Source organism: Dama dama, chromosome 9 (assembly GCF_033118175.1).
Source record: "Dama dama isolate Ldn47 chromosome 9, ASM3311817v1, whole genome shotgun sequence".
Lineage (NCBI taxonomy): Eukaryota > Metazoa > Chordata > Mammalia > Artiodactyla > Cervidae > Dama > Dama dama.
The window spans coordinates 9,654,150-9,677,878 of NC_083689.1; the positions used below are offsets into that span (position 1 = coordinate 9,654,150).

General features: G+C 53.7%; 2 protein-coding genes and 1 non-coding gene across 4 annotated transcripts; all 3 read right to left on the bottom strand.

Annotated features, from left to right (window-relative positions):
* On the bottom strand, positions 1–8,013 carry LOC133061557 (FUN14 domain-containing protein 1-like). Its single transcript, XM_061149530.1, has 2 exons — positions 8,009–8,013; positions 1–746 (listed from the first exon to the last, which is right to left on the bottom strand). The coding sequence occupies exons 1-2, from the start codon at positions 8,011–8,013 to the stop codon at positions 383–385; spliced, it is 369 nt and encodes a 122-aa protein (XP_061005513.1). The 3' UTR covers positions 1–382.
* LOC133062947 (U6 spliceosomal RNA) lies at positions 3,037–3,143 on the bottom strand. Its single transcript, XR_009694266.1, has one exon. It is a non-coding gene; the product is annotated as a U6 spliceosomal RNA (small nuclear RNA).
* Positions 8,014–15,184: 7,171 nt separating the features above from the next.
* ARRDC2 (arrestin domain containing 2) lies at positions 15,185–23,409 on the bottom strand. Of its 2 annotated transcripts, none has more exons than XM_061149864.1 (8): positions 22,921–23,409; positions 19,173–19,239; positions 18,784–18,931; positions 18,177–18,279; positions 17,832–18,088; positions 17,304–17,466; positions 16,868–17,025; positions 15,185–16,341 (listed from the first exon to the last, which is right to left on the bottom strand). In XM_061149864.1, exons 1-8 carry the CDS (start codon positions 23,177–23,179, stop codon positions 16,288–16,290), a joined length of 1,209 nt encoding a protein of 402 aa, XP_061005847.1. In that variant the 5' UTR covers positions 23,180–23,409; the 3' UTR covers positions 15,185–16,287. The 2 variants fall into 2 exon arrangements, with proteins under 2 accessions (XP_061005847.1, XP_061005846.1); XM_061149863.1 differs by lacking the exon at positions 22,921–23,409 and adding an exon at positions 19,333–19,791.
* Positions 23,410–23,729: the final 320 nt, after the last annotated feature.

A 23,729-nucleotide genomic window follows, 5' to 3' on the forward strand; every position in this document is an offset into this window, starting at 1 on the left:
CACAATGGAAAACATTTTATTTAAATAAAATGAGAATAATATTTTACTGGGGAATACATCCAACAACTCATTTTCTCTCCATATCTACATCCAATAATAGTGTTTTATAGGCAAATTTTAAACAAACACAAATTCTTAAAAAATAATGAAAGCCATGTTTTGCTCAGGGATACTATTATACACATACCATACAGGTTATTTTATAGCAGATACTAGTCTGCTAAATTTCAGATGGCAAAATGCTAAGCAGTGAGTTGGGTATTGTCCAGCTAGTTGTTTCTTGTCATCCTGGAGAATCTGTCAATGTATAATGATGAGACCATCTTGTCACCACCACTTCTCTTCTCAGAGGTGACTTCAATGTGATAGAACATCCATTTTCTTAAGATGCAAGGCCTAGCAAAAAGCCTCCCACAAATCCACTGGATATCACAATGTTCTGTTTGACGAATTCTGTTGCTTCTTCTATTATGTTATTGATTTCAGGTGCTGCCTTATTTGCTCGTTTCTTAATCTGTCTTTTTGCTTTGTTTACATCTTTTTCCACTCTCTTCCAGTCGATCTGCACATAGCCACTGTGACTGGCAATCTGAAGGAGAAGAAAGCCACCACCTACTGCAGTTGCTGCAAGTTTTCCAACTTTCTGGAACAAAAATCCCGCACACCTTGGGGAGGGGGGTTCTGGGTCGCCATGATACCGCCGGCGGCCTGTACTGAGGCGGTCCCAACCCGCCCGCCTCTCGCCCCTACTTTAAAAACCGCTCTAGCTATTTTTAAAAATTCTATTAATTCTTGGCTGTGTTGGGCCTTTGTTGCCACATCGGGTTTTTCCCTAGCTGTGGCAAGCAGGGGCTCTTCTTTGTTGCAATGCCTCTCTTGTGGCTCCCGGCTCTAGCGCACAGGCTCAGGAGTCATGGTGCAGGGCTTAGCTGCTCTGCGGCATGTGGGATCTTCTCAGATCAGGGATCAGACCTGCGTCTCCTGCCTTGGCAGGCAGATTCTTTACCACTGAGCTACCAGGGAAGCCCATCATATACCTATTTTTAAGGTCTGCTTCGTTAGGTTATAATTCACATATCGGAGAGTACAGTTAGATGAGTTTTGACAAATGCGTAGTCTTGGAACTGTCAATCTGGATATATTTCCACAACCCCAAAAGTTCCAATGGGCCCCTTTTATAACCAACTCCTCCCTGACTGCAGGTATACAATAAGTGATGAGTCCTGAGTGAGCTCATTCATCTTTTCCCACTGGATACAGAGAGTCAGAGATAAAGATTCAACTGGAGGGAGATGGGGACTTCTCATGCCACAATCCCCCTTGGCTGAGCCCAGAGTGAGCCCAGGGCCTGGGGTGAGGGGTCTGCCTGCAGACAGCCGCAGTTGGCCAAAGTCCCATTTTACAGCCAGTACTACTGAGGCTAGAGACAAATGCCTCAGTGGGTCCTGTGGCCTCAGTTCTGGCCCTGGATGTTGGGTTTTCATCTCCTCTTCTCAAAAGTGAAAATTAAGAGACTTCCTTCGTGGTCCAGGGGTTAAGACACCTTGCTTCCATTGAAGGAGTTACAGGCTTGATCCCTGGACAGGGAACTAAGATCTTGCATGCTGTGTGATGTGACAGAAAGGAAAAAAAGATGATTAAAGGGAAAGGTGGAGGGACTTCTCTGCTGGCCCAGTGGCTAAGACTCCAGGCTCCCAATGCAGGGGGCCTGGGTTCCATCCCGGGTCAGGGAACTAAGACCCCAGTGCTGCTACTAAGACCTGGTGCAGCCAAATAAATTCATTACAATAAATTTTAAAAGAATTTTTAAAAAAGGAAAAGTCAGTGTTGCTATACACTGAATGTTTATATCCCACTTACACGTGTGTTAGTCATGCAGTCATGTCTGACTCTTTGCGACCCCATGAACTGTAGCCCACCAAGTTCCTCTGTCCATGGAATTCTCCAGGCAAGAATATTGGAGTGGGTTGTCTTTCTCTTCTCCAGGCGATCTTTCCAACCCAGGGATTGAATGCAGGTCTCCCACATTGCAGGCAGATTCTTGACTGTCTGAGCCACCAGGGATATATGCCCCCAAAATCCATAAACTGAAATCCTGATCCCCAGAGTGTTGCTATAAGGAGATGAGCCTTTGGGAGGTAATCAGACCATGAGGGTGCAACCCCCATTGATGGGATTAGTGCCCTTCTAAGACTTGAGCGAGCCTGTTTTGTCTGGGCTTTCTGCCATGTGAGGATGCAACAAGAAGGCAGTGGGTTTTCACCAGACTCCAGATCTGCTGGTACCTCGATCTTGGATTCTCCAGCCTCCCAGACTGAGAAATAAATGTCTATTGTTTAAGCTCCCCAACCTTTGGTATTTTTGTCATAGCAACCCAAACTAAAGTCTGCTGCATCCTGGGGTCAACTACAAGTCCTCAGCCAGCTGCTTCTTCCTCTGGATCCTGTTTCCAGCTGATGGGGCTTTTTTAAAAGGTATAGTTGAAATCTGAAATTGAATTTGATTTTTAAATGTTCAATAAAAATGTTTTTGTTATAAAAAAATAATAAAAAATAAAAGGTATAGTTGATTCACCATATTGTGTTAGTTTCAGGTGTACCACAAAGTGATGCAGTTATATATGTATATTTCAGACTGTTTTCCATTATATGTTATTAGAAGACATTGAATATACTTCCTTGTGTGTGCATGCTCAAGTTATTTGCAGACTCTGTGGCCCCATGGACTGTAGCCCACAAGACTCCTCTGTCCATGGAATTTTCCTGGCAAGAATACTGGATCAGTTTGCCATTTCCTCCTCCAGGGGATCTTCCCAACCCAGGGATAGAACCCACATCTCCTGCATTGGCAGGTGGATTTTTTCTACTAGCTCCACCTGGGAAGCCCTATAGTTTCTTATGCTATACAGTAAATCCTTATTGCTTACCTATCATAGCTTATCTATTTATATCATAAAGTCCTATACTTCTCATATATCACTCCCACCCTCCCTTTCCCTTTTGGTAACCATAAATTTGTTTTCTTTTCTTTTTTTTTTTTAATATGGAACGCTTCACGAATTTGCGTGTCATCCTTGCGCAGGGGCCATGCTAATCTTCTCTGTATCGTTCCAATTTTAGTATATGTGCTGCCGAAGCGAGCACCATAAATTTGTTTTCTATGTCTGTGAGTATGTTTCTGATTTGTATATAGATTCATTTGTATTATTTTTTATATTCTGCATATAAGTGATACCATATAATATTTGCCTTTCTTTGTCTGACTTACTTCACTGAGCACAATATTGTCCAGGCCCATCCTTGTTGCTGCAAATGGCAATATTTCATTCTTTTTTATGGTTGAGTAATAGTCCACTGTGTATATGTCTTCTTACACCAGTCATCTCTGGACAGTCACTTGGGATGTTTCCACGTCTTGGCTGTTGTTAACAGCACTGCTGAGAACATTAGGGTGTATGTGTGTTTTCAAGTTAGCTTTCATCTTTTCCAGATACATACTCAGGAGTGGGGTTACTGGGTCATATGGTGTGTGAGTACGCTTGCTAAGTTGCTTCAGTCATGTCTGATTCAGACTCTATGGACTGTACCCCACCAGGCAAGAACACTGGAGTGGGTTTCCACGCCCCCTCCAGGAGATCTTCTCAACCCAGGGATCAAATCCGCATCTCTTACATCGCCTACATTGGCAGGCGGGTTCTTTACCACTAGCACCACCTGGGAAGCCCGGGCCATATGGTAGCTCTGTGATTTGGGGGGGGGTTTTGTTTGTTTGTTTTTAAGGAAGCTTCATACTGTTCTTTATAGTGGCCACACCAATTTATATTCCTATTCCTGATGGTTTGGGGGGTGGCTATTGGCACTCACAGTTGTCAACAGCTACTGTTACTATTATAGGGGTTGCTATTGTTGCCCCCCAGCCCTGGTTCTTGTCTCTGAGACCTCCCAGCTGGACACCTGAAGCTCTTCTCTCTCCCTCCTGACCCCACTTAGCAGCCTGTGTCCCCATCCCATTCCTCCTGCATCTTCTGAGGTGGCCAGGACATCACAGGAGAGCAGGGTATGCCCGGAAGGCAGACGACTCTGGAAATCCCAGGGCAGAGGCAGCACAGGGTGCTTGTTGGTCTTGCCCTCGCCAGGGCTGAGTTTGTTCTGGGGCTTTCACCCTTTTCCATGTGGGTGGTTCAGGACACAATGTCCTGCCCAACTTGCCTCTCAACCTTGGTGATCCTAAAGCTAGCCTTACTGACTCTCTGTGGGAGTCTGCAAATTGTCAAAAGGAACAGCGGGTGGCATGAAAAGAGCCCTTGAAATCATCATGTTCCTGCCCACTCCGGGACCTTTGCGCATGCTGTGCACTCTGCCTCCAACTTTTCCCTCTGTTTATGCCTATATATCTCCCTTTCCAGGTCTCTGTCAGGTCCTCCAGGAAGCCCTTCTGGAGTCCGTGCTGGTGGTCCTAGCACTTGGTGGTGGGGGGGGGGGGGGTTGTATTCCCTTAGCAGCTCCTGTCCAAGTTGTAATTTTGCACTTATCCATCTCCTTTGTTTATGAGGAGTCCTGGGCAGGCAAGGATTGGGTTACTTGGCAAATAGTAAGTATTCAATAAAGAGTGATGGGATCAATCATTGAATTTGATAACTACTTATTGAATCCCATCTTCCATTCATTCAGTAACTCTTTCCTGAGCTCTGCAGGGCACCAGGCCAGACTCTGGCTTCTGGGGGACATGGTGAATGAAGAAATTTGGACTCTGGGGGATGGTGAGGGACAGGGAGTTCTGGCATGCTGCGGTTCAGGCAACCACAAAGATTCGGACACAACTTGGACCCCCAACCCTCCTGTGGACACCTGTGGTCCAGAGCCTCTTGCAGATAATTCTAGTGAAACTCTTGAATAATGGAGCTATTCTTGTCACCCAGGCTCTGGTCCTCAGAGACAGATGATGTATTTATGAGTCAATCATCAAAACAGATCCATTCCCCGAGCGCCTAGGAGAGACAAGGATGGTGAACCATCGGTGGTACCACTTCCCCTGTTTCTGGCCTGGGATCCCCTCAGGATGTTCACAAACTCCAGTGGTTTAGGCTTCATCAAAGGGAGGTCAGGGAGCCCAGCAGTTAGGACTCGGGACTTTCACCACTGGGTCCCTGGTTCAGTCCCTGGTTGGGGAACTAAGATCCCGCCAGTCACATGGCAAGGCTGAAAAAGGGAGTGAGGGGTCAGGTTTAGCAAATAAACATCTAGGCACTCAGTTAACTTCAAATTTCAGATAAACAACTGACACTTTTTTTTAAAAGTATAACCCCAAATATTGCATTGTCTATATTTATATCAAAATTGATGTTTTTGAGCTTTGGTGCTAGAGAAGACTCTTGAGAGCCCCTTGGACACCAAGGAGATCAAATCAGTCAATCTGAAAGGAAATCAACCCTGAATACTCATTGGAAGGACTGATACTGAAGCTGAAGCTCCAATACTTTGGCTACCTGATGCAAACAGCTGACTCATTGGACAACACCCTGATGCTGGGAAAGATTGAAGGCAGGAGGAGAAGGGGACGACAAGGGTGAGATTTCTGGATGGTATCACTGATTCAACGACATGAACTTGGGCAAACTTCAGGATATGGTGAGGGACAGGGAGGCCAGCGTGTTGCAGTCTAGGGTCACAAAGATTCAGACAAGACTTGGAGACTGAACAACAACAATACTAAAATTAAAAAAAAAAATTTATCTGAAATCATTGTGCCCATTTTACAGATAAGTAAATGGAGGTCCAGAGAGGTTAATTGATGGTGCGGCCAAGGATGAGCAGAAGGAGAATTCAAGTGGGACAATGAGACCAGTGCCTTAGTACTCACTCAATTCTTCCCTCCAAAGAGCCTAGCCTGAGGACAGGGGCGGGGGTGGGGGAGGAGGTGGGGAGAAGGTGTTTGAATGAGCCAAAGCCCCACCTTGTCTGGGTTGGAGGCACTTTTCTCACTCTGGCTCCTGGCACAGGAGAGGTGTCCCTAGACCAGGACTCTCTGCAAACAGGAGGAGCCTCTCCCACCATCTGGATTCCTGCATCCGGAAGCAGGGCGGCTGGTCTCCTGTAAACAGCCGGTCTCATGTCACGGTAAACAGCTGGTGTCTAGCATTGTTGTCACAGTGCCCAGGTCTCAGTGTGATTGCCCTGTGACTCGATACCCTGCGGCCAGCCCCTGTCACTGGATATTTGGTAAACAGTATTCTGAGAATGGGCAGCAGCGCTCCATCTGGCCAGCATTCATCAGTACCAGGGCTGGTGGCTGGGTCCAACTTAAAGGCAGATCCTGACGCCTCATTAGCCATCCCTGCTCATTTTGTACTGAAACTTTGTAAACATGAAGTCCTGATACCTGTTACTAGTCAATGATCAGACACTGTTAGTCATCAGCCTGCCCTAATGTTTCTTAGCTGGAGACCTGGAAGCACTTTAAACAGAGCTCTGATACTCTGTAAACAATGAATTTTGATACTTCGTTACCCATCTAGGGATATCTCTCCTGTGCCTCATCCAGGGGCTGGCAAACTGCAGCATTGGTCAGACCTAGAAAGGGCTTCAACACTTTTCCATGATTGAAAACATACCAAAAGAAGACATGTGACCCACGAAAACTACATGAGGGGACTTCTCTGGGGGTCCAGTGGCTAAGACTCTGAGCTCCCAATGCAGGCGGCCTGGGTTCAATCCCTGGTCAGGCGACTGCATCCCACATGGGCCACAGCTAAGACCCAGAGCAGCCAAATAAAAAACCAACCAAACAAAAAAACTACATGGAATTCAAATTTTAATTTGCATAAACAAAGTTTTACAATCACATTCACTCATTTGAGTGTTGTTTGTGGCTGATTTCAAGAGAGCTGAATTGACTAGTTGCAAGAGATACTGCATGGCTGGCAGAACTGAGAAAATTTATAATCTGGCCATTAATAGAAAAAGCTTGTCAACTTTTGATCTAAGCTCCCAAGCAGTTGCTGTTCCCTATGCTATCCTGTTAGTGGTCAGCAGTATATGACATTCATATACTGGGCCAACAATGAGCTCAACAGTTTCTGATGTTCATATACTGTGCAAAAAACAAGTGCAGTGGTCTGTAATGTTCAAATACCATTGCGAGTATGAGTAGCATTCAGCCTGATGTGCTGACATGCTGGGTGCAGTGAATATTTGGTCTCTGACATTAGTCAGTGTATCCCGAGACTGTGTGAACAGTCAGTACTGACACGTGGGACTTCTCTGGTGGTCCAGTGTGTAAGAATCTGCCTACCAACCATCCCTGATCTGGGAAGATTTCACATGCCTCTTGGCAACTAAGTCCATGCACCACAACTACCGAAGCCCCCACATTCTAGAGACGGTGCTCTGCAGCAAGAGAAGCCACTGCAACGAGAAACCCACATGCCACAACTAGAGAGCAGCCTCCTCTCGTTGCAGCTAGAGAAATCTTGTGCACAGCAATGAAGACCCAGTGCAGCCAAAAATAGATAAAGAAAAATTAAAAAGAAAACACTGGGAAATGCAACCAAGAGGAGATCTAAAGGGTGACTGAGAATTAGGCAGAGGAAAAACAAAGGATCTTGGCACACTCAGGCAGGACCTTGAACCCTGAGCTGAAGAGCTGGATTCCTCTGGAGGGTGATGGGGAGCTATGGCTAGAGTGTGAGTGAGGAGAGGAGGGGCCTGCTCAGCCTGGATGCAGGACCTCTGCTGACCTTGGATTTCCTACTCATGCTATGAGCTGAGGAAGCCAAAATATGGACCTTTCTGGGCCTGGAGTCTGGAAGGAAAGGGGGCTCTGGATCATAATGGGGAGGGTTTTATGAGAGGCCAGTGTGTGAGTGACTGTTCTCCCCCCCTCCCCTCCCCGCCCAAACACCAAACAAGCTCTGGGAGAGGAAGGCAGCAGGGATGTGGAGGCCAGAGGGGAGGCCGGGGACTCTCCCTTAAAGAGACATCCTCTGGGTTCTTGCATACTCCTTTGTTACCGCATGTTCACTGGACACTTGCCGCATAATACAGCCCTGCCCTCTCAGAGGTCCCAGTACAGAGGGAGGTGGAGGACAACCATGGACCCTCAAATACGCTGTAATTGTGAATTGTCAGGAGCACAAAAGAAGAGCTAACAGAGAGAAAGAGGCAGGGCAAGTTTGATCGGGGAGGCCAGGGCTTCTGCGGAAGGGATGTTAGAACTTAGACCTCAAGGAGAAAGGGAAGGTCTTGTGAGGAGTGAGGGAAGGGCTATCCAGGCGGGAGGAACAGCAAGTGCAAAGGCCCTGAGGTGGGACTAACTAAGTCTGTTGTGATGGAGGCTGTGGGGGCAGGGCCACCCTGGACCTCAGGGGCTTTGGGGAAGGTGTATAGGGCATGCTATCTGAGCCTTGCTTCTTAGCTCCCAAGGCTGCCCTGGGGACACCAGTGAGAAACCCCCACCACATTGCCTGTGTCTTGGACTGTCTCGGGTTCATTTCTCAGATGAATCAGCCTGGCATGGAGCGGATGTGAACCAAGGCCAGAGGGGCTGGAGGCCTCTTCCAGGCATCTTCTGGAAGGGGAATTTCCAGAACACAGAGACCTCTTGGTAGAATGGAAAAGTTTTGCCTGCTCTTCTAAACTATTGAGTTTGGCAGGTCCTGAGGGTGATAAGCCAGCAGGAGGCAGGGGAATCAGGCATGGCTGGGGGACCTGAGCCAGCTCCAGGAAGTCAGCATGTGAGAAACATGGTCCTGCATACATGTCTGGGTGATGCTCAGCTCCTGAGAGGCCTCAGCCCTGACCTGTCTGGGGGGATAGACATGGTCAGATACAAATGCCCTTAGTCCATGAGGTCAGAACTAGGTCAGAGCCAAGGGATATTGGAGATGGGGTTTTAAAGGATGAGTAGAAGTTTGTGAGCAAGAAAAAGATAACCCAGGAACATGACCCACGGAAGGCCCCAGTTTGGCCCCACTTGGCCCCTGTGAGTGAGTGACCTAGACTGTCCCCTACCCTCAGCTGTTTTTCTCACTTAATATGGGCAAGGACAAAGCCTCTGGGATCTGGCCAGTCCAAATTTGAATCCAGGCTTCTTCACTTTCTCAATGAGTGAGTGAGGCCACACCAATTTGGCCCCAAGTTACAGGAGAATAAACCGAGGTTTATAGAGGGAGGCCACTCATCCTAGGATGCAGAGGGAAGTGGTCAAAGTGGGGACCTGGGGGAGGAGAGGGAGATAGTTGAGAATCAGGAGAGGGGGTGTCTTGCCCAAGGCCAGTGTCCTGAGATTGGAAAGAAGGGGAGGTGGGGAAGGATGTAGCTGGCCTTAGCATGTGCAAAGGCCCTGAGGCAGCAACATATTTGGTAGCCTACAGGAACAGCAAGGAGGCAGGTAGGCCAGGAGCTGATGTGTGAGTGGGAGATGGAAGGAAAGGAGAGTGAAGGCATCATACGGGCTATGCAGGGCCTTGAGTTTGGAGCAGGGAAGAGATGGTATCCAGAGAGACCACTGACAGCTGAATCAGGACTTACCTGTGGACTCAGAGGCCTGGGAGGGTGGTCACTAAATAGGCTATCTGCCTGCCTATATTGACACAAGCCTGCACAAGCCAATACCGTCCAGTACAAATTACTGCTTGCCAGGGCACACCAGTACCCACTGCTGATAGACACCCACACCTAACACCTGGACCCAGACTCACAAATGCACCCATCAGCCCACATCTGCTTCCCACACTGACTGAGGTGCAGATCGCATTCGAGTACACACAGCTTGGCACACGTGTGGGACACGCCTCCAAGCGATGCCACAGACGAGACAGGCACACAAGCACATGCACATGTGCACACCCTGGTGGCTCCACCTATCTCCCCGCCGCCTGTGTACACACATGTGCGTGTGCACACCCCCAGCCTGCGTCACTAGGAGGCTCAGGAAACACTGCTGGGGGCTCCCTTGAGAGCTGGCTTCCTGTTTTCAAAGTGGCTGGGAACTGCTGATGGAATGTTCTGGACAGGCCCAGCCCCTCCCCCACTGCTTCAGCAACCCTCCCTCATCCAGCCCTGCAGATTCTGCACCCGCTCTGTACCCCAGTGCTGACCCTGACCTCCAGTGAGATCAGACGCCAGGTGAGGAAACAGGTTCAGAGAGGTGCTGTCACTAGCCCAGGGTCACACAGGAAGGCAGAGAGAGGGCCTGCAGCCCAGACCCGGAGCTCTAACCTGCCGCCCACTAGAGCGCCATCCCTGGAGGTCCAGGATTCACAGACGGGGAATTGCCCCTTCCTGCCTGGAGCCTCCTGGCTTCTAGGGCCACCCCCACGCAACAACCCCAGGCTCTCCTGCCCCATGAATCCAATCCTCCCATTCAGCACTCACTCTCCCCATCCCATCCCTCTGTGCCCCCTAAGGAGTGCCCTCCCCGTCACAAACATTAATGAGGCTTCAGCAGCTGATAAAGCAGACCTGGTCTCACCTTCTGGGGGTTGGGGAAAGACCCAGCCCAGGAGCAAATAAACAAACACAGCTACAGCGGTCCTTGAGCCACCAGGACGGCTAAGGACACACTTGGCTCTCTCTTGTCTGCTAGGGCTGCACAGGCTGTGCCCTCTGCCTGGGATGTTCTTCTCGAGCGCCCTGGCAAACTCCTCTTCACCCATCAATGCCCCAACTCCAATGTCCTCCCCTGCTTCTAGCCCTCCCAAGACGCTCCAGCCCTTATCCTTCCCATCTGGCCCCACCCTGACTTCACAGGGTGGGAGGGAGTTTGTGGTCCTCCAGACTGTTCTGCTGTCCTTGTCATGATTGGTAAAGAGGGCCCCTGTCGTCACCTCCAGGGAGACTCCAAAGCCCCACAGTGATTGGCCCAGCCACATTCACACGCCCATCCCTGAACCAATCCCTGAGTCCGTGGTGACAAAAACCTCTAATTGGCCAGACCTGGTCACCTGTCTGCATCTGGAAGCAGGAAGTGGACCTGGCTCCTTCTGCCCACCAAAATGTGTGCAGGGAGAGTAGATGCCCTCAGGACCATTTTGCCAAGGACTCAGGGGTCCCCTGAGTCCCAGGATGCCTGCTGCATCCTGGCTGGGGAGACTTGGGCCAAGTCACCTGCTCTCTTTTCCTCAGATTTTCTACCTGTGAATTGCACTCAGCACGGCTGAGATGCAGGAGCGCCGAGGGGCCATCCAGGCACTGCCCTCCCACCGCACACACTGTTTAGAGGCCCTGTTTACCATGCGCCCCCTGCCCCCATCCTTTCTTGTTCTCTGATTCCCTTGAGATGGGGCAGCACAGCGTGGCAGGCACTGATGGCCACCAGCTGAGTCACCACTTCCTCCTGGGCCCCTTGCCCGGCCCGATGCTTTCTGGGGACTTTCCTGGCCTTCCCCGAACGTCAAAACAAGGTGGGGGGGGGGGGGGTGGTGACTCCTGGGCAAGGGAGGTAAGGGCAGAGGTGTGTGTGGACAAGAGGGAGTGTACCCTGGCGTGGACTCAAATCCCACATCCTGTCCCCCCCTGCAAAGAAGCCATAGCTTCCTCAGAGTTGAGGGACTCCACACGTGAACACCCCACACACCCTCAACCGGGACCGTGGGTGCCCAGCGCTGGGGTGAGTGTGGTCACTGCTGGCAGGCCTGTTTGCACAGGTGTTAGCGGGCACGTGTTGGAGGGTCCGTGTTAGTGGTTTCCCAGTTGCGTGTGCTCGAGTTCGCGGGCCCGTTTGTGTGTCTCTGCTTGTGTGTCTGTGTGCTCCTCATGGCTGCCCCCGTGTGCAAAGCCCAGTGGGCCTGAAGGACAGACAGACCTACCCCCTCATTGGAAAAAGTTGTCTCTGGTGGTATGGGAATTCCCTGGGCAACAGCCGGAGAACTGGGAGATTCCTGGTGTGTGAGGGGTGGGGTGGGAAACAGCAGGGGCAGGAGGAGGCAGGGGCCGGGGTGGGTCAAGCACGCTGAGGAGATGAGGAGTCATGTGTATGAGCCAGAATTCAGGCTGACGACATCAACTCTAAAATAATCACCAAGCCCTAATTTGTGTGCCTGGCACTGCGGATATAGTGGGGTCCTGGGGTAATAGACATGTAAATCAACAGATATGGGACTTCCCTGGTGGTCCTGTGGTTAAGAGTCCGTCCTTTCAATGAAGAGGGTGCAGGTTTGATCCCCGATCAGGGAATTAAGATCCCACATGCCATGTGGCAAAGCCAAAAAACAAAAACCCTAAACATAAAAATATATAACTCTGGGAAGGGCCAAGATCGGAAAGCAAATGCATCAGAGCAGGGGTAAGGCAACTAAGGAGGTGCTCGGGCCAAGGGACTGGAAGGTCTACAAGGGAGAAGGTCCCGGGGCCATCTGGGGAGAGGAAGCTCCAGATGGAAGCCTTGGCAGGTGCAGAGTTCCTGAGGCGGGGACTAGCTGGAGGGGGACCCCATTCAAGAAGATCTAAGCCCAGAGCAAGGAGGGGAGGCGTTAGGGGGCAGCACTGGTGGGGAGCAGGGCCACCAGGACGGGCTGTCCTGTAACTGGAGCCGGGCAGGAACATGCCCCCTGCCCGCCCGCCCCCAGTACTGCCTGCTCGGGACAGAATGTGCCGGGAGGAGAGGCTGGTGGTGGCTGGGCTGGTGGCTGGAGCAGGGCGGCTGGAGGATTCCTGAGCAGCAGCCCGGCTGGGCCTGCTGCCAGTGAGGGCGGAAAACAAGCAGCAGGCACCCTGCCTGCCTGTCACCCCATGCCCCGGGCCTGGCCCGGCCAGGGCAGGAGAGAGATGGTGAAAGGGTCAGAGACAGAGAGAGACATGGTGACCAAGAGAGGCAGAGAGACAGTGAGAGAGACAGAGATGCAGAGATGGTAAGTCAGACAGAGACGATAAGAGCCAGTGGGAGAGCAACAGGAAGAGGAGGAGATGGGGGAGGCAAAGATGGTGTGAGAGGCAGAAGCAGAAAGATAGCAGTGAGAGACAGAGAGAGACCTGGCCTCGACTCTAAACCGGTGACAGTGCTGATTCTTGGGGGTCCTGGGAATAAACGTGAAGCAGTGACCCTCCTACCCCCATCAGAGTCTTCGTTCACACCAGAGTAGATGGGGAATCCCCTCTAGGCACTCATACCTGCTGTGTGCTGGGTCCCCAGACACACCCCTGACTTAGCCCGGCTCTCAAGGTCTCAGCCAAAACAAGTGAATACCTAAGTACAAATTTCGGAGACTGATGAAGGCAAAGAAAACATAGGTGAGGGAGATGGGGGAGGGAATGATGAGGAGTGGTGACTTTAGGTTGGGCTATCCCTGAAATTTAAGGCTACAGTGTAAAGAGGGGCCAGCTATAGGGAACAGCTTTTTAGCAGAAGGATCAGCATGTGTGAAGCCCCTGAAGTGGGAGTCAGCTTGGGGTGTTTGAGTAGCAGCCAGGGATGGAGGGGGAAACTGGAGGGAGAGGTGGGTAGTGGTCTTAGAGGACCAAGGAGGGGAGGGATTTTTTTTCAGAAGAACATTTGGCCACACTCCTCTATACTCTGTGGGCCCCACTCAACATCCAGGGAGTTCCCTGAATTCTGGACTGCCTGGCCTAGCTCCATGCTGCTTGTCATTTATCCAAATCAGAAAATCCACCTCCTTTAGGGATCAGGTTCCAGAGAGTTGCAGACGCAGGAGTCCTGGGGACACGAGGTAGCTTGTCCTCCCAAGCCCCCTGGGGGAACGTTTCATAGAAGTGTACCCACATCCACTGTTGCAATAAACACCTTAGACTTCTTAGTTTGGGAACATGAATCTGGAAACTGCGATCTGGTGTCTTCCAAAATCAAGCTGATGGGGAACTCAGCCCCACCTGAGGCTGCCATTTGGGGATCTGGGTAACCGTGCTGTAGGAACATCTCCCCCTGCCACTGGGCCCCCAGGAGCCCCAAGTCTGACAAGTTCCAAGCTTGATGGCCAATCAGCTACCCAGGGCAGATACTGCTGGACTGGGAAGACTGGGTGAACCCCAAGACTAGGAGATGTTGGGAATCAGGGCCTAAATTTAGACCAGGGAGGAGAGTGATTAATCTGAGGAGGAAGTGTCCTAGAGTCTCAGATGGGGGAACTGAGGTTCAGAAGCAAGTGACTTCTGAACCCATCATCACTGAGAGCAAAGCCTGAACACTGAGCTCCCAGTGTCCTGCTCCAGGGCCCCCCCACCCTGGTCCTCAATCCTGCCCCTCAGCCCTACCTGTGGCCACTCTGGGCTGCTAGCTAACCTACAGCTCTGTGGGTGCTCAAACGAACCCTGCAGAAACACAACCACAGCCACATGAGTCCCAATTATCATGGGGTGGGAATGACCCAAACGTCCATCAACAGGGGCTGGGTGGATAAATAAAACTTGGTGCCTCTACACAATGGAATATTATTTGGCCATCAAAAGGACCGAAGCATGGATTCCTGTTTTAACAAAAGTGGCTGAACTTCATGCTGAGTGAAAGAAGCCAGACAAAAAAGGCCACATATTCGATGAGCTCATCTACATAAAATGTCCAGAACAGGCAAATTCAGAGACCAAAGAAAGCAGAGGAGTGTTTGCCTGGGGCTGAGGGAGGAGGAATGGGGAGTGACAGGGTCCCCTTTGGGGCTGATGAGCATAATTGGGAATTAAAGGTGATGGTGGCAAAATACTGGAAAGGTCCTAAAAGATAAACACACTTACAAATGGCAAATGAATTGAATCTCAATAAAAGTGGGTTCGACCCCTGGGTCAGGAAGAGCCCCTGGAGAAGGAAATGGCAACCCACTCCAGTATGCTTGCCTGGGAAATCCCATGGACAGAGAGAGGAGCCTGGCAGGCTACAGTCCATGGGGTTGCAAAGAGTCAGACAAGACTGAGTGACTCAACAATGACAACAGAAGCAAAAACAGCCCAGACTCCACAGACAGGCAGGATCCTCCTGCATCTGGCCCCCCTCCCACCTGCTCAGCTCCATTCTGTGGAGAATGGATGAGGCCTCCACCAGCTTTGCTCCCAGCCTTGCAACTACAAAGGGAGAGATGTGGTATCGGTCTCCCTCTGTGCCCTCGGGTCTCACCTTCACCTTCCGGTCAATGGGCCCCTCAACTCTCCTCGGCCTGGAATTTCATCTGCGATCCAGACCCAAGATGGTGGTCAAGGCCACCCAACTTCCTCAGCACCTGGGGCAATAAACCACTAAGCCCAAGCTCTTCCTCTGTGATTTTTATTTTTTAAAAAAATGTACAAAAGAGAACAACTTAAGGCTTATCAGAAAGGTGGAGTCCCAGGCGGGGGCCCTGCCTCAGCCGGGTCTCTGCACGTGGAGGCTTGTCCAGCTGCCCCATCATATTTTGTCCCTCTGGGACACAGGGGGTGTTCAGAAGCATACTGTGGCCCTTCTCTGCCCCCCAGGCTGACCTCTGTCCCCATAGCCTGGTTTAATGCTCTGCTGTCCCTGTCCTGAAATTCTCAATTCTTGAACAAGTGGCCCCATGTCTTCATTCTGCAAGTTATGTAGCCGGTCTTGTCTGTCCTTCGAGCCTGTGTTTTTCAGGCCATGCAGTACCCAGGCAGTGCTCATGTCCTGGAGCATGAGGAGGGGCCCAGGCACTCCAGCCTGGGACAGGAGTCTCTGGTTGTCAAAGGTTTTAAGGCTGGAGTCGCTGCACCTGCCACCCTCAGCCCCACACAGCCCTGATGACCTGCTTTCCTGAATGCCTCATTCCTGGGCCCTCTTGCCTCCCAGACCTTGCAGTATGGCCTCGACTGAGGCATTTGCTCTCTCAGCCCCACTCCAAAGATGAAGGGGATGGTCTCCAAACATCAGTCAGCTCGGACCTTCTTCGACTTTTCCTCTCGCTTGCCTGCCTACCAAGCTCTTATTCACACATCAAAGCCTTAGCTAAAATGCCCTTTCCCCAGGAAGCCTTCTCCGCTCCCTCTTTGGACTCTCCCAGCTCTGGGTCCTTTCCTCTGGTCCTGTGGGTCTGGAAGTATTTATGTTTGGTTCTGTCGCTCCCAGACTGGAGGCTTCTGAGGGAACACAGGCCGACATAGACAGGTTGAATGATTTCTCAGATCCTACTGTGGGTATCTGGTACCTTATGAGGACCAGTCCAGAAATGTCAAGACTCCAGACTGGCTCTTCCTCTGTGTGATGTTGGAATGGCCCTGTTTTGTTCTGAGACTCAGTTTCCCCAACTTCAATGTAGTCAGCCCAGTCTGTTCTTCATCTAGCCACTCCTTGCTATGTCCATGGTGGCGGGAAGCATGTGTAAACACCTTATTCTTTGAAGTTTCCACTTGACACTCAGCAGGTCATGCAGCGGGGCCTCCTGGCCTCAGAGGGTGGGTTTGGATCCTCCTGCCAGAAATGATCCCATCAAGTCTTAGGAGGCCCTGGAGGCTCAGAAACACCCCCACCCCATCCTCCTGATCTCCACTCTCACACTAGGTTAGGGAGCAACACTTAACAAAAGATTGAGATGCAAAGTGGGTTCAGGCCCTGAACAGGATGCAGAAGATGCGCTATCACTTTAAAATAGAAGAAATTGAGTTTTGACTGCATCGGGTCTTAATTGCTGCCCACAGGCTTCTCTCTAGTTGAGACGGTGCAGACTTCAGAGCGTGTGGGCTCTGCAGTTTGCAATCTCGGGCTCTCAAGTCGAGGCTCGAGGACTCAGCAGTTGGGGAGCACGGGCTTGACTGCCTCACAGTATGTGGGATCCTACTGGCCCGACCAGGGATCGAACCCTCGTCCCGTCTTGGAAGGTGGATTCCTCCCTGGACCACCAGGGAAGTCCCTAGGAGTTCTATCATTACTGTAGATTCACCTGTGGTTCCTTCCCCTCCTCTTGGCTCCCAGGGCCTTCTCGAGCCCCCAAGCTCACCTCAGAGTACAGGGGCGGTGGGCGGTAGCGGAACTCCTGGATGTAGGCAAAGAAGGGGCCTTCCATGCTCAAGTCAGGGTCCTGCAGTAGGGGCAAGAGGCTCTGCTCCATGGCTGCCACCTCCTCGTCGGGCACCACCTCGGAGTACTCGGGAGGGGCTAGAATTGAGAGACAGGGTGGGTGAGGCTGGGGGAGGAGGAGGGGAGCCCCAGAATTGGGGGCAATGGCCAGGTGGAGCTGGCGTGTGCCAGTTCTGGGACTATTGGGCTGTGTGCCCTTGGATTGGGATTCTTGGGGGGGACTCCGGTTGCCAACATGACTGTTCCGGAGCACTTCTAGAGATGGGGGCAGCCAGCGAGGCTGGAGGGGAAGAGAGTCAGCCAGGCCCTCGCCTCTCTCCCACCCATGCCCACCCACAGCAGGAGGGAGAGTTCACCTTCAGGCCGCTCTGGCAGGACCCCCAGCCCCCAGTCCATCAGGAAGCTGGCATGGCTGCCCACGCTGGATGAGCGGCTGCCGAAAGGGTGCAAGGGGATGGTGCCGATGACCAGTGGGAGCTCCAACAGCAGCTTGGATGAGCCCGGGATGTCCACGCAGACCTGGAGGGAAGCGCCACGATATAGAAGACCAGCCACCCGGGCAGCCTTGGCCACACGCTCCTTCTTACAGGAGGAGGCCCAGCGGTCCCAGCTCTAGCCTCAAGGAGGGAGGGGGACCCCAGGCTGGTTGTTGCTGCTGTTCGGTAACTAAGTTGTGTCCAACTCTGTGACCCCATGGACTGCAGCACGCCAGGCTTCCCAGTCCTTCACTATCTCCCTGAGTTTGCTCAAACTCATGTCCATTGAGTCAGTGATCTCATCCAACCATCTCATTCTCTGTCTCCCTCTTTTCCTCCTGCCCTCAATCTTTCCCAGCATCAGGGACACAGCAAATGCAACCACCCCGGCCTCGGAGGATACTCTACCTTGAGGGCGTAGTCCACGTGTAACACGCGACAGTGCAAGATGGAAGGACCCACGGGAGGGATCCGCAGAGCCCGGCCCTGCCACAGTGCCCGCCGCCCGGGGCCCACAGGCTCCCCCGAGAGACTAGCCACCACGGTTCGCTTCTGTTTGCGGGCACCTCGCGCCATGAAGGTCTGGGTCTGGACCACGGCTGCCCGAGGCAGCACGGGGCGCGTGGAGCCGTTGTCGATCTCAGCGAAGACAGGGATCACTTCACCTGTTAGGTGAAACCACAGGGCCTCAGTTTCCCCACCTGCACCCCTGACGCTGGTCTTCTTCCCAATCCAGGCCCTCCCACCTGTTACCTGGAGTGTAGCCCTTGCGGTCGATCTTGGCTGAGAGGGAGACAAGGCCATGGTTACTGTACCAGGATCGGGCGATCTTTTCCCGAGCTCCGGCTTGAGGGGCCTGGTCGGGGGTCGGGGGGAGGAAAAGGATGTGAAATGGGTCCCATTGTACCAACCACAGACCCTGTGGAGCTTTTAAACCACCCTCAGCTGAAGGAAGATTTGGGGCAGGGCCTAGCATCCTGGTTTCTAACAGTCTGTTTGCAAAATGGATCCAGGAATGTGACCCATCTCATCAAGCTAAAAACAAGTGAACAAGCTGGCACTCAGAGTGTTAATGAGTGCTCGGTAAGCCATTATTATTGTAAGCTCTGATTGCGCCCCCTTTCACAGATGAGGGATGCGTGGGAGGCTCAGAGAGGGTGAGACACTCACACAGAGCCACAGAGCAAACTGGTGCAGCTGGTTCTCGCACCTAGCTCCACTGGCATTCCCTGGCCTGCCTCCCTCTATGCCAGGGCTCAGCTGTGACCCCCACTTTGTGAAGGGAGGAATGAGCAGCCAATCACCATGTAGCCAGGACCTTGCCCGCAGTGCCCCCAACCCACCAAGGGCAGCCACTCACCAGGAGAGCCGGTGTGTTGATGTCCACAGGCTCAATGACAGTAAACACCTTCCTCGTCCGACGGGCAGGGACCCAGGGCCGGTGGAGGGTGGCTTTGATGCAGTATCTGACACTGCCGTGTTTGCCTTCAAAGGAAGTCACTAGCGTCCTGGGGGGTGGGGGGGGGGGGAGCGGGGAAAGAAGGTAAGACCCAGAGACACCCAGGTGGGAGATCCCCAAAGGCTCTGGGGGATGAGAGACAGGAGACACTCTGGGGGGCCTCCCAGGGAGACAATCTGGGGTCTCAGTGGCCCCCAGGTACCGAGCAGTGGAGTCCCAAACCTGGAAGGGGCTGCAGACTTAGGAACACTTACAGGCTCCCCCACAATCCTGCACCCCGCTCAACTTACGGTGGCAGCTGGAAGCTGAATGGGAATTCATGACGCCCAGGAGGCAGCGTTGTGGTCTCTCCAGTGCCTGCAGGTGGGAGTAAGAGGGGGAGGCTCAGTGGCTGCGAAGGGGCTCCCGGAGCACAGAGCAAGCGCAGCGCAGGGGTCCCCCAGCTGGTACCTGGCGCGAGTAGCGTGGCACGGTGGCTCACAACCTCCACGCGCTCACTGTAGCTCTGCGTGTACGCCGTGCTCGAGCCCGCGCTGCGCGACTCGGTCCAGTGCACATGGGCGCGACCCCGCGCGTGCAGCTTCAGGGAGTTCACTCGCGCTGGGCCCGCTAGCTCCAGAAGCACTCGGCCGGCCACCGCCTGGCCGCCGCTGAACACGGGCTCAGAGCCCGCGCCAGCACCATCCAGTAGCACCACGAATGCCTTCACCTTGTCGAAGAGCATCGCCGCGGGGATACGAACTCGCGGCGCGCGGCCCCTGGCTTCGAACCCGCGGCGCGGCGGCTCGACGGCTGCAGCCCAGGGCGCGAGCCCACCAAACGCACGCAGGCGCACTCGAAGGTCGGGCCCAAGACTCACAGCCTGCGCCGGCGCCGCATTTATACGGCGGGAGGGGCGGGGCGAGCCGCAGGTCCCGCCCCCGGAAGGGAATACGCCAATGGCGCGGCAAGAGGCGTGGCCTTGCCCAGGCTTGGAGCAAAATAACAAAAGCCTCGGTTTGCGGCTGACGGCCTTCTATCCTTGCTACTCTCTGGGACTCTGGGATGAGACAAGCATCGCGGCACAGAACAAGTATCTCTCATACTGCAGGGGCGAACAGGAAAAACCGAGGCCAGGTCACCTAGCAAGAGCGTTCTGCCGCCGGCTTAATCATCTACCGGCCGCCACTTGCAGACGTGACTCGGTGCATGTCCAGCCGGAGCTGGAGGGAACGGCCAGGTCCCCGAGAGTCTAGGGCTGACTACCTCGGGCCTCAGCTCGGCCCGCCCACCCCACCTCCACCCCGTGCAATGGGGGAGGGAGGAAGAAGTGGTTGGGGCCTTCCAACACTGGGCGCCTGCTGCCCCCACCTATGATTTGAAACCTGCTCAGCTGGGTGACCTGGTTTAATGACATCTCGGAGCCTGAGTTTCCGCGTTTGTAGAGCCAGAAGATCAGTCCCGACCTCAGAGAGTTGTGCACGAATCGCGGTGTAGCCCTACTCGACCCCCTCCCAGAGCCTCTCTCCCGACTCATCCGCCTGCCCCTGACACCCTGCCTCACTCAGCGGCGCCTCTGCGCTTTTGCCTCACGTTCCTTTCCAAACTTTCAGCTCCTGCCCTCTCCACCCCCCATTCCCCACCCTAACTGCCTCCGCAAACTTCTCTTTGCTCTTTTGACCCAGCTCGTCCCCTCACAGACACAGCCAAGTGCCAGGGAAGCTCATGGAATCCCCGGATTCAGGGCTGCGGTATGCCTTCGGGACGGTAACCACTCTCTGGACCTCAGTTTCCACAGATAAGAACCTTAAGTAGGGTTTCCAGGTTGGAAGCTGCCTGTACGCGATCCGCGAAGCGCCTGCGCCCTCTGGTGGCAGCGTCATACATTGCTGCTCGAACCCCCTACCTTATTCAGTCCCCAAGTCGTATCCAGCTTTTTGCGACCCCATGAACTGCAGGACACCAGGCTTCCCTGTCCTTCACTATTTCTCAGAGTTTGCTCAAACTCATGTCATGCAATCATCTCATCGTCTGTTGCCCCCTTCTCCTCCTGCCCTCAACCTTCCCCAGCATCAGGGTCTTTTCCAATGAGTTGGTTTTTCCCATCAAGTGGCCAAAGTATCAGAGCTTCAGCTTCAGCATCAGTCCTTCCAATGAATATTCAGAGCTGATTTCCTTTAGGAAGTCTTAAAACCCCCTACCTTGGCCATGCCTTCTGAGTCTGGCTCAGCCTGGCTGGAACCCCAACTGAGGCCAAGACACCCCCAGGGGGAGGCGGCCATAACTGACACACCCAGTCAGTGATAGAGGTCAGGGCAAACTGGTAGAGAGGGGTAGAGGCTGTCCACTCAGTGATCAGCCTGCTGAAGGGCTCTGGGGCTGAAATAAGGCACTAGGACCTTCTCCCAGGGCCAAGCGAAGCCTAGAAAGAAGACAGGAGGCCATAGGCCCAGGAGGAGGCAGGGAATAGAGTGACCTTGGGGGGATGGGATGGCTCATGCTTTCTTTTTGGTCACACAAGACTTGTGGGATCTTAGTTTCGTGACCAGGTACCAGATATCGAACCCACGCCCCCTGCGATGGAAGCTCAAGAGTTTTAACCACTGGACTGCCAGGGTAATCCTGGGAAGGTTCATTCTGAGCCAGGGTCCTCAGTCCATTTCACAGATGGGTTCCCCCAGAGACGAGCAGGGACTCAGCGGAAGTCACAGCAACTCTGCTTCACTCCTCCAGTATTTTAAGGAAGCTACCAGTGAGTGGGAGCAGGAGGGCTGGAGGGTGAGACCAGCTCCGATGTCCCCGAGTCTCAAGGAAAGGGAAGTGCCTACAGGGCCCCTTTGTGCTTCATTCCATGCCAGCTACACTTTGGTTTCCACAGCGCATCAGGCGAGAGCCTCCCACACCTGGCGGCTGTTTGGACAAAGCAGTCAGTCTGTAGGCAAAGCATCTAGTGTGTGCAGGGCCGGAAGTAAGGGTGCTGTGGGCAGGGAGCCAGATTTGAGCTGCATCCTGTTTCTACCCATCTTGCAGATGGGTATAGTGAGGTCTGCCTTCCCTGAAGAAGTGGCCAGGGCAGCCCAGGGAGGCCAACACCCTCTTCAGTCACTCAGCAGGTGCTAGAGCACAGACTTATTCTTTGTCCCTGCCCTCCCCTACTTTTGCTCTCAACTGGCCGTTTGGCCTAAGGGAGGAGGACGGAGGCTCAGAGCAAGCAGGGACATGTCCAAGACTCCTAACCTGATCTGACCCTACCCCAAGTCTTCTCCCTGCCTGGGATGTATTCCCACCCCTTACGTGCAAACACCACCAAAATCCCCAATCCAGCAAACAACCCTTCATGTAAACACTGGTAAGGGGCACTGGCGGGGGTTGAGACGTGGGCCTTCTTGGGGAATCAGAGCCCCCAGGCCTGGGGCTAACGAGGCATCCTGGAGTTCAGAGAGGAGGATATCCTAGCTCCACCAAGGGATCCCCTGAAACCAAGGGGGTCCTGTGGGGCTCCCAAGCACAGAGGCCTTTCTGACCCCATTTCTTGACTCCAGCCCCATAACCTTTCCTGAGTTTCATAGGGCGGATTTGAACAGTTGCTAATCAAGGGAGAAGCCAAGAAACCACCCGAGAGAAGATGACAGGGAACTGAGAAGCTCACAAAGATTAGAAGACCACCTGAAATGAGATTAAGGGCGTGCAAGCCCCGCTCACACCTTAATGTCATCAAAGACCCCCAGTGTTGAACCACTGTGATAAAACCCCTCATCTAGTTTTCTGGGGTGGAGACATCGTTTTTCAAGGCAGAACCAGGTGTGTCTCCCTTTGCCTGGCAAAGCAGTAAAACTATACTTTTCCACTTCACCCAAAACTTTGTCCGGCGGATTTGATTCCTCACTGCTGTATCCGGGTGGCAAGCGATTGGTAACACCCCAGACTCCATAGGGGGGCGGGGGGTGGGGGGGATGTCTTCACCGCATATCCTCTAGGTCAAGGGAGTCCTAGCAGACCTGAGAAGAGGGGTCGGTGGCGGGGATTCTGGCTCGGGGGTGGGGGAGATGAGCGGCTCACCTCGGAGCAGCAGCTGCCGCCGTCGCAAGTACGTCTCGGCGGCCGCGTAGTCGCTGGACACAGCGTTGACACCCACGCTTCGGCCCTCGAGCCAGTGCGTGACCGCCCCGCCGCGCGCCGCCACCTCGAGCGCTAGCACCCGCAGCGGCGCCGCCACCTCCAGCAGCACCCGGCCGCACAGGCGCTCCCCGCCGCGGTACGCGTCGTCCGGGCCCCGCGCCAGCTCCAGCGCGAAGCTGCGCACGCCCCCCGGACGCATGGCGGGGGCCAGGGCGCGCGGCGGGGATGCTGTACCGGCGCGGCTCCGCCCGGCGCGCCGCTGGGCCGCGTTTGCCGACCTCTCTGGTCTCGGTGCTGGTCTTCGCCGCGCCGCACACCCTTCCCGAGCTTTCTCCTGCTTCTGCGAACCTGTGTGGACGCCGCCGGCCCGGGGCCGGCGCGTACTTGGCTGACTTCCTGGTCCTCCGTGTCCGCCCTCGTGACGCGCTCGGGCCTCCGGGGACGTGCCGCCCGCGTGTCCGCGCGTTTGACTTTGCTACCCCCCAGGGCGGGGCGGGTTCTGTTTTTGCAGGGTAGGCGCCGTTGAGTCAGAGGCGGGCGGGGGCGGATGTGGCTGGCGCGGAGCGGAGGCAACCACCCGGGGTCTGTCTAGTGGACACATTCGTCCCCTGCCCGGCACCTTTGGACCCGGCGCGGCCCCAGCTCCTCCCCGGCCTTCCTGCCATCATCTGGTTGTTCCCCAAACACACCAAGCTTGGGTCTCGCATCTTGGCCTTTGCGCCGGCGGTTGCTACTAGGAACGCCCTTCT

Bases quoted from the DNA above. Each gene is read 5' to 3' on its own strand.
- ARRDC2 (XM_061149863.1), bottom strand. From the start codon at position 19,606: ATGCTCTTCGACAAGGTGAAGGCATTCGTGGTGCTACTGGATGGTGCT. The intron at 18,932-19,172 runs GTAAGTTGAGCG...CCCACCCCCCAG, and splicing joins TTCAGCTTCCAGCTGCCACC to GACGCTAGTGACTTCCTTTG. The intron at 18,089-18,176 runs GTAACAGGTGGG...TTCACCTAACAG, and splicing joins CCGCAAGGGCTACACTCCAG to GTGAAGTGATCCCTGTCTTC.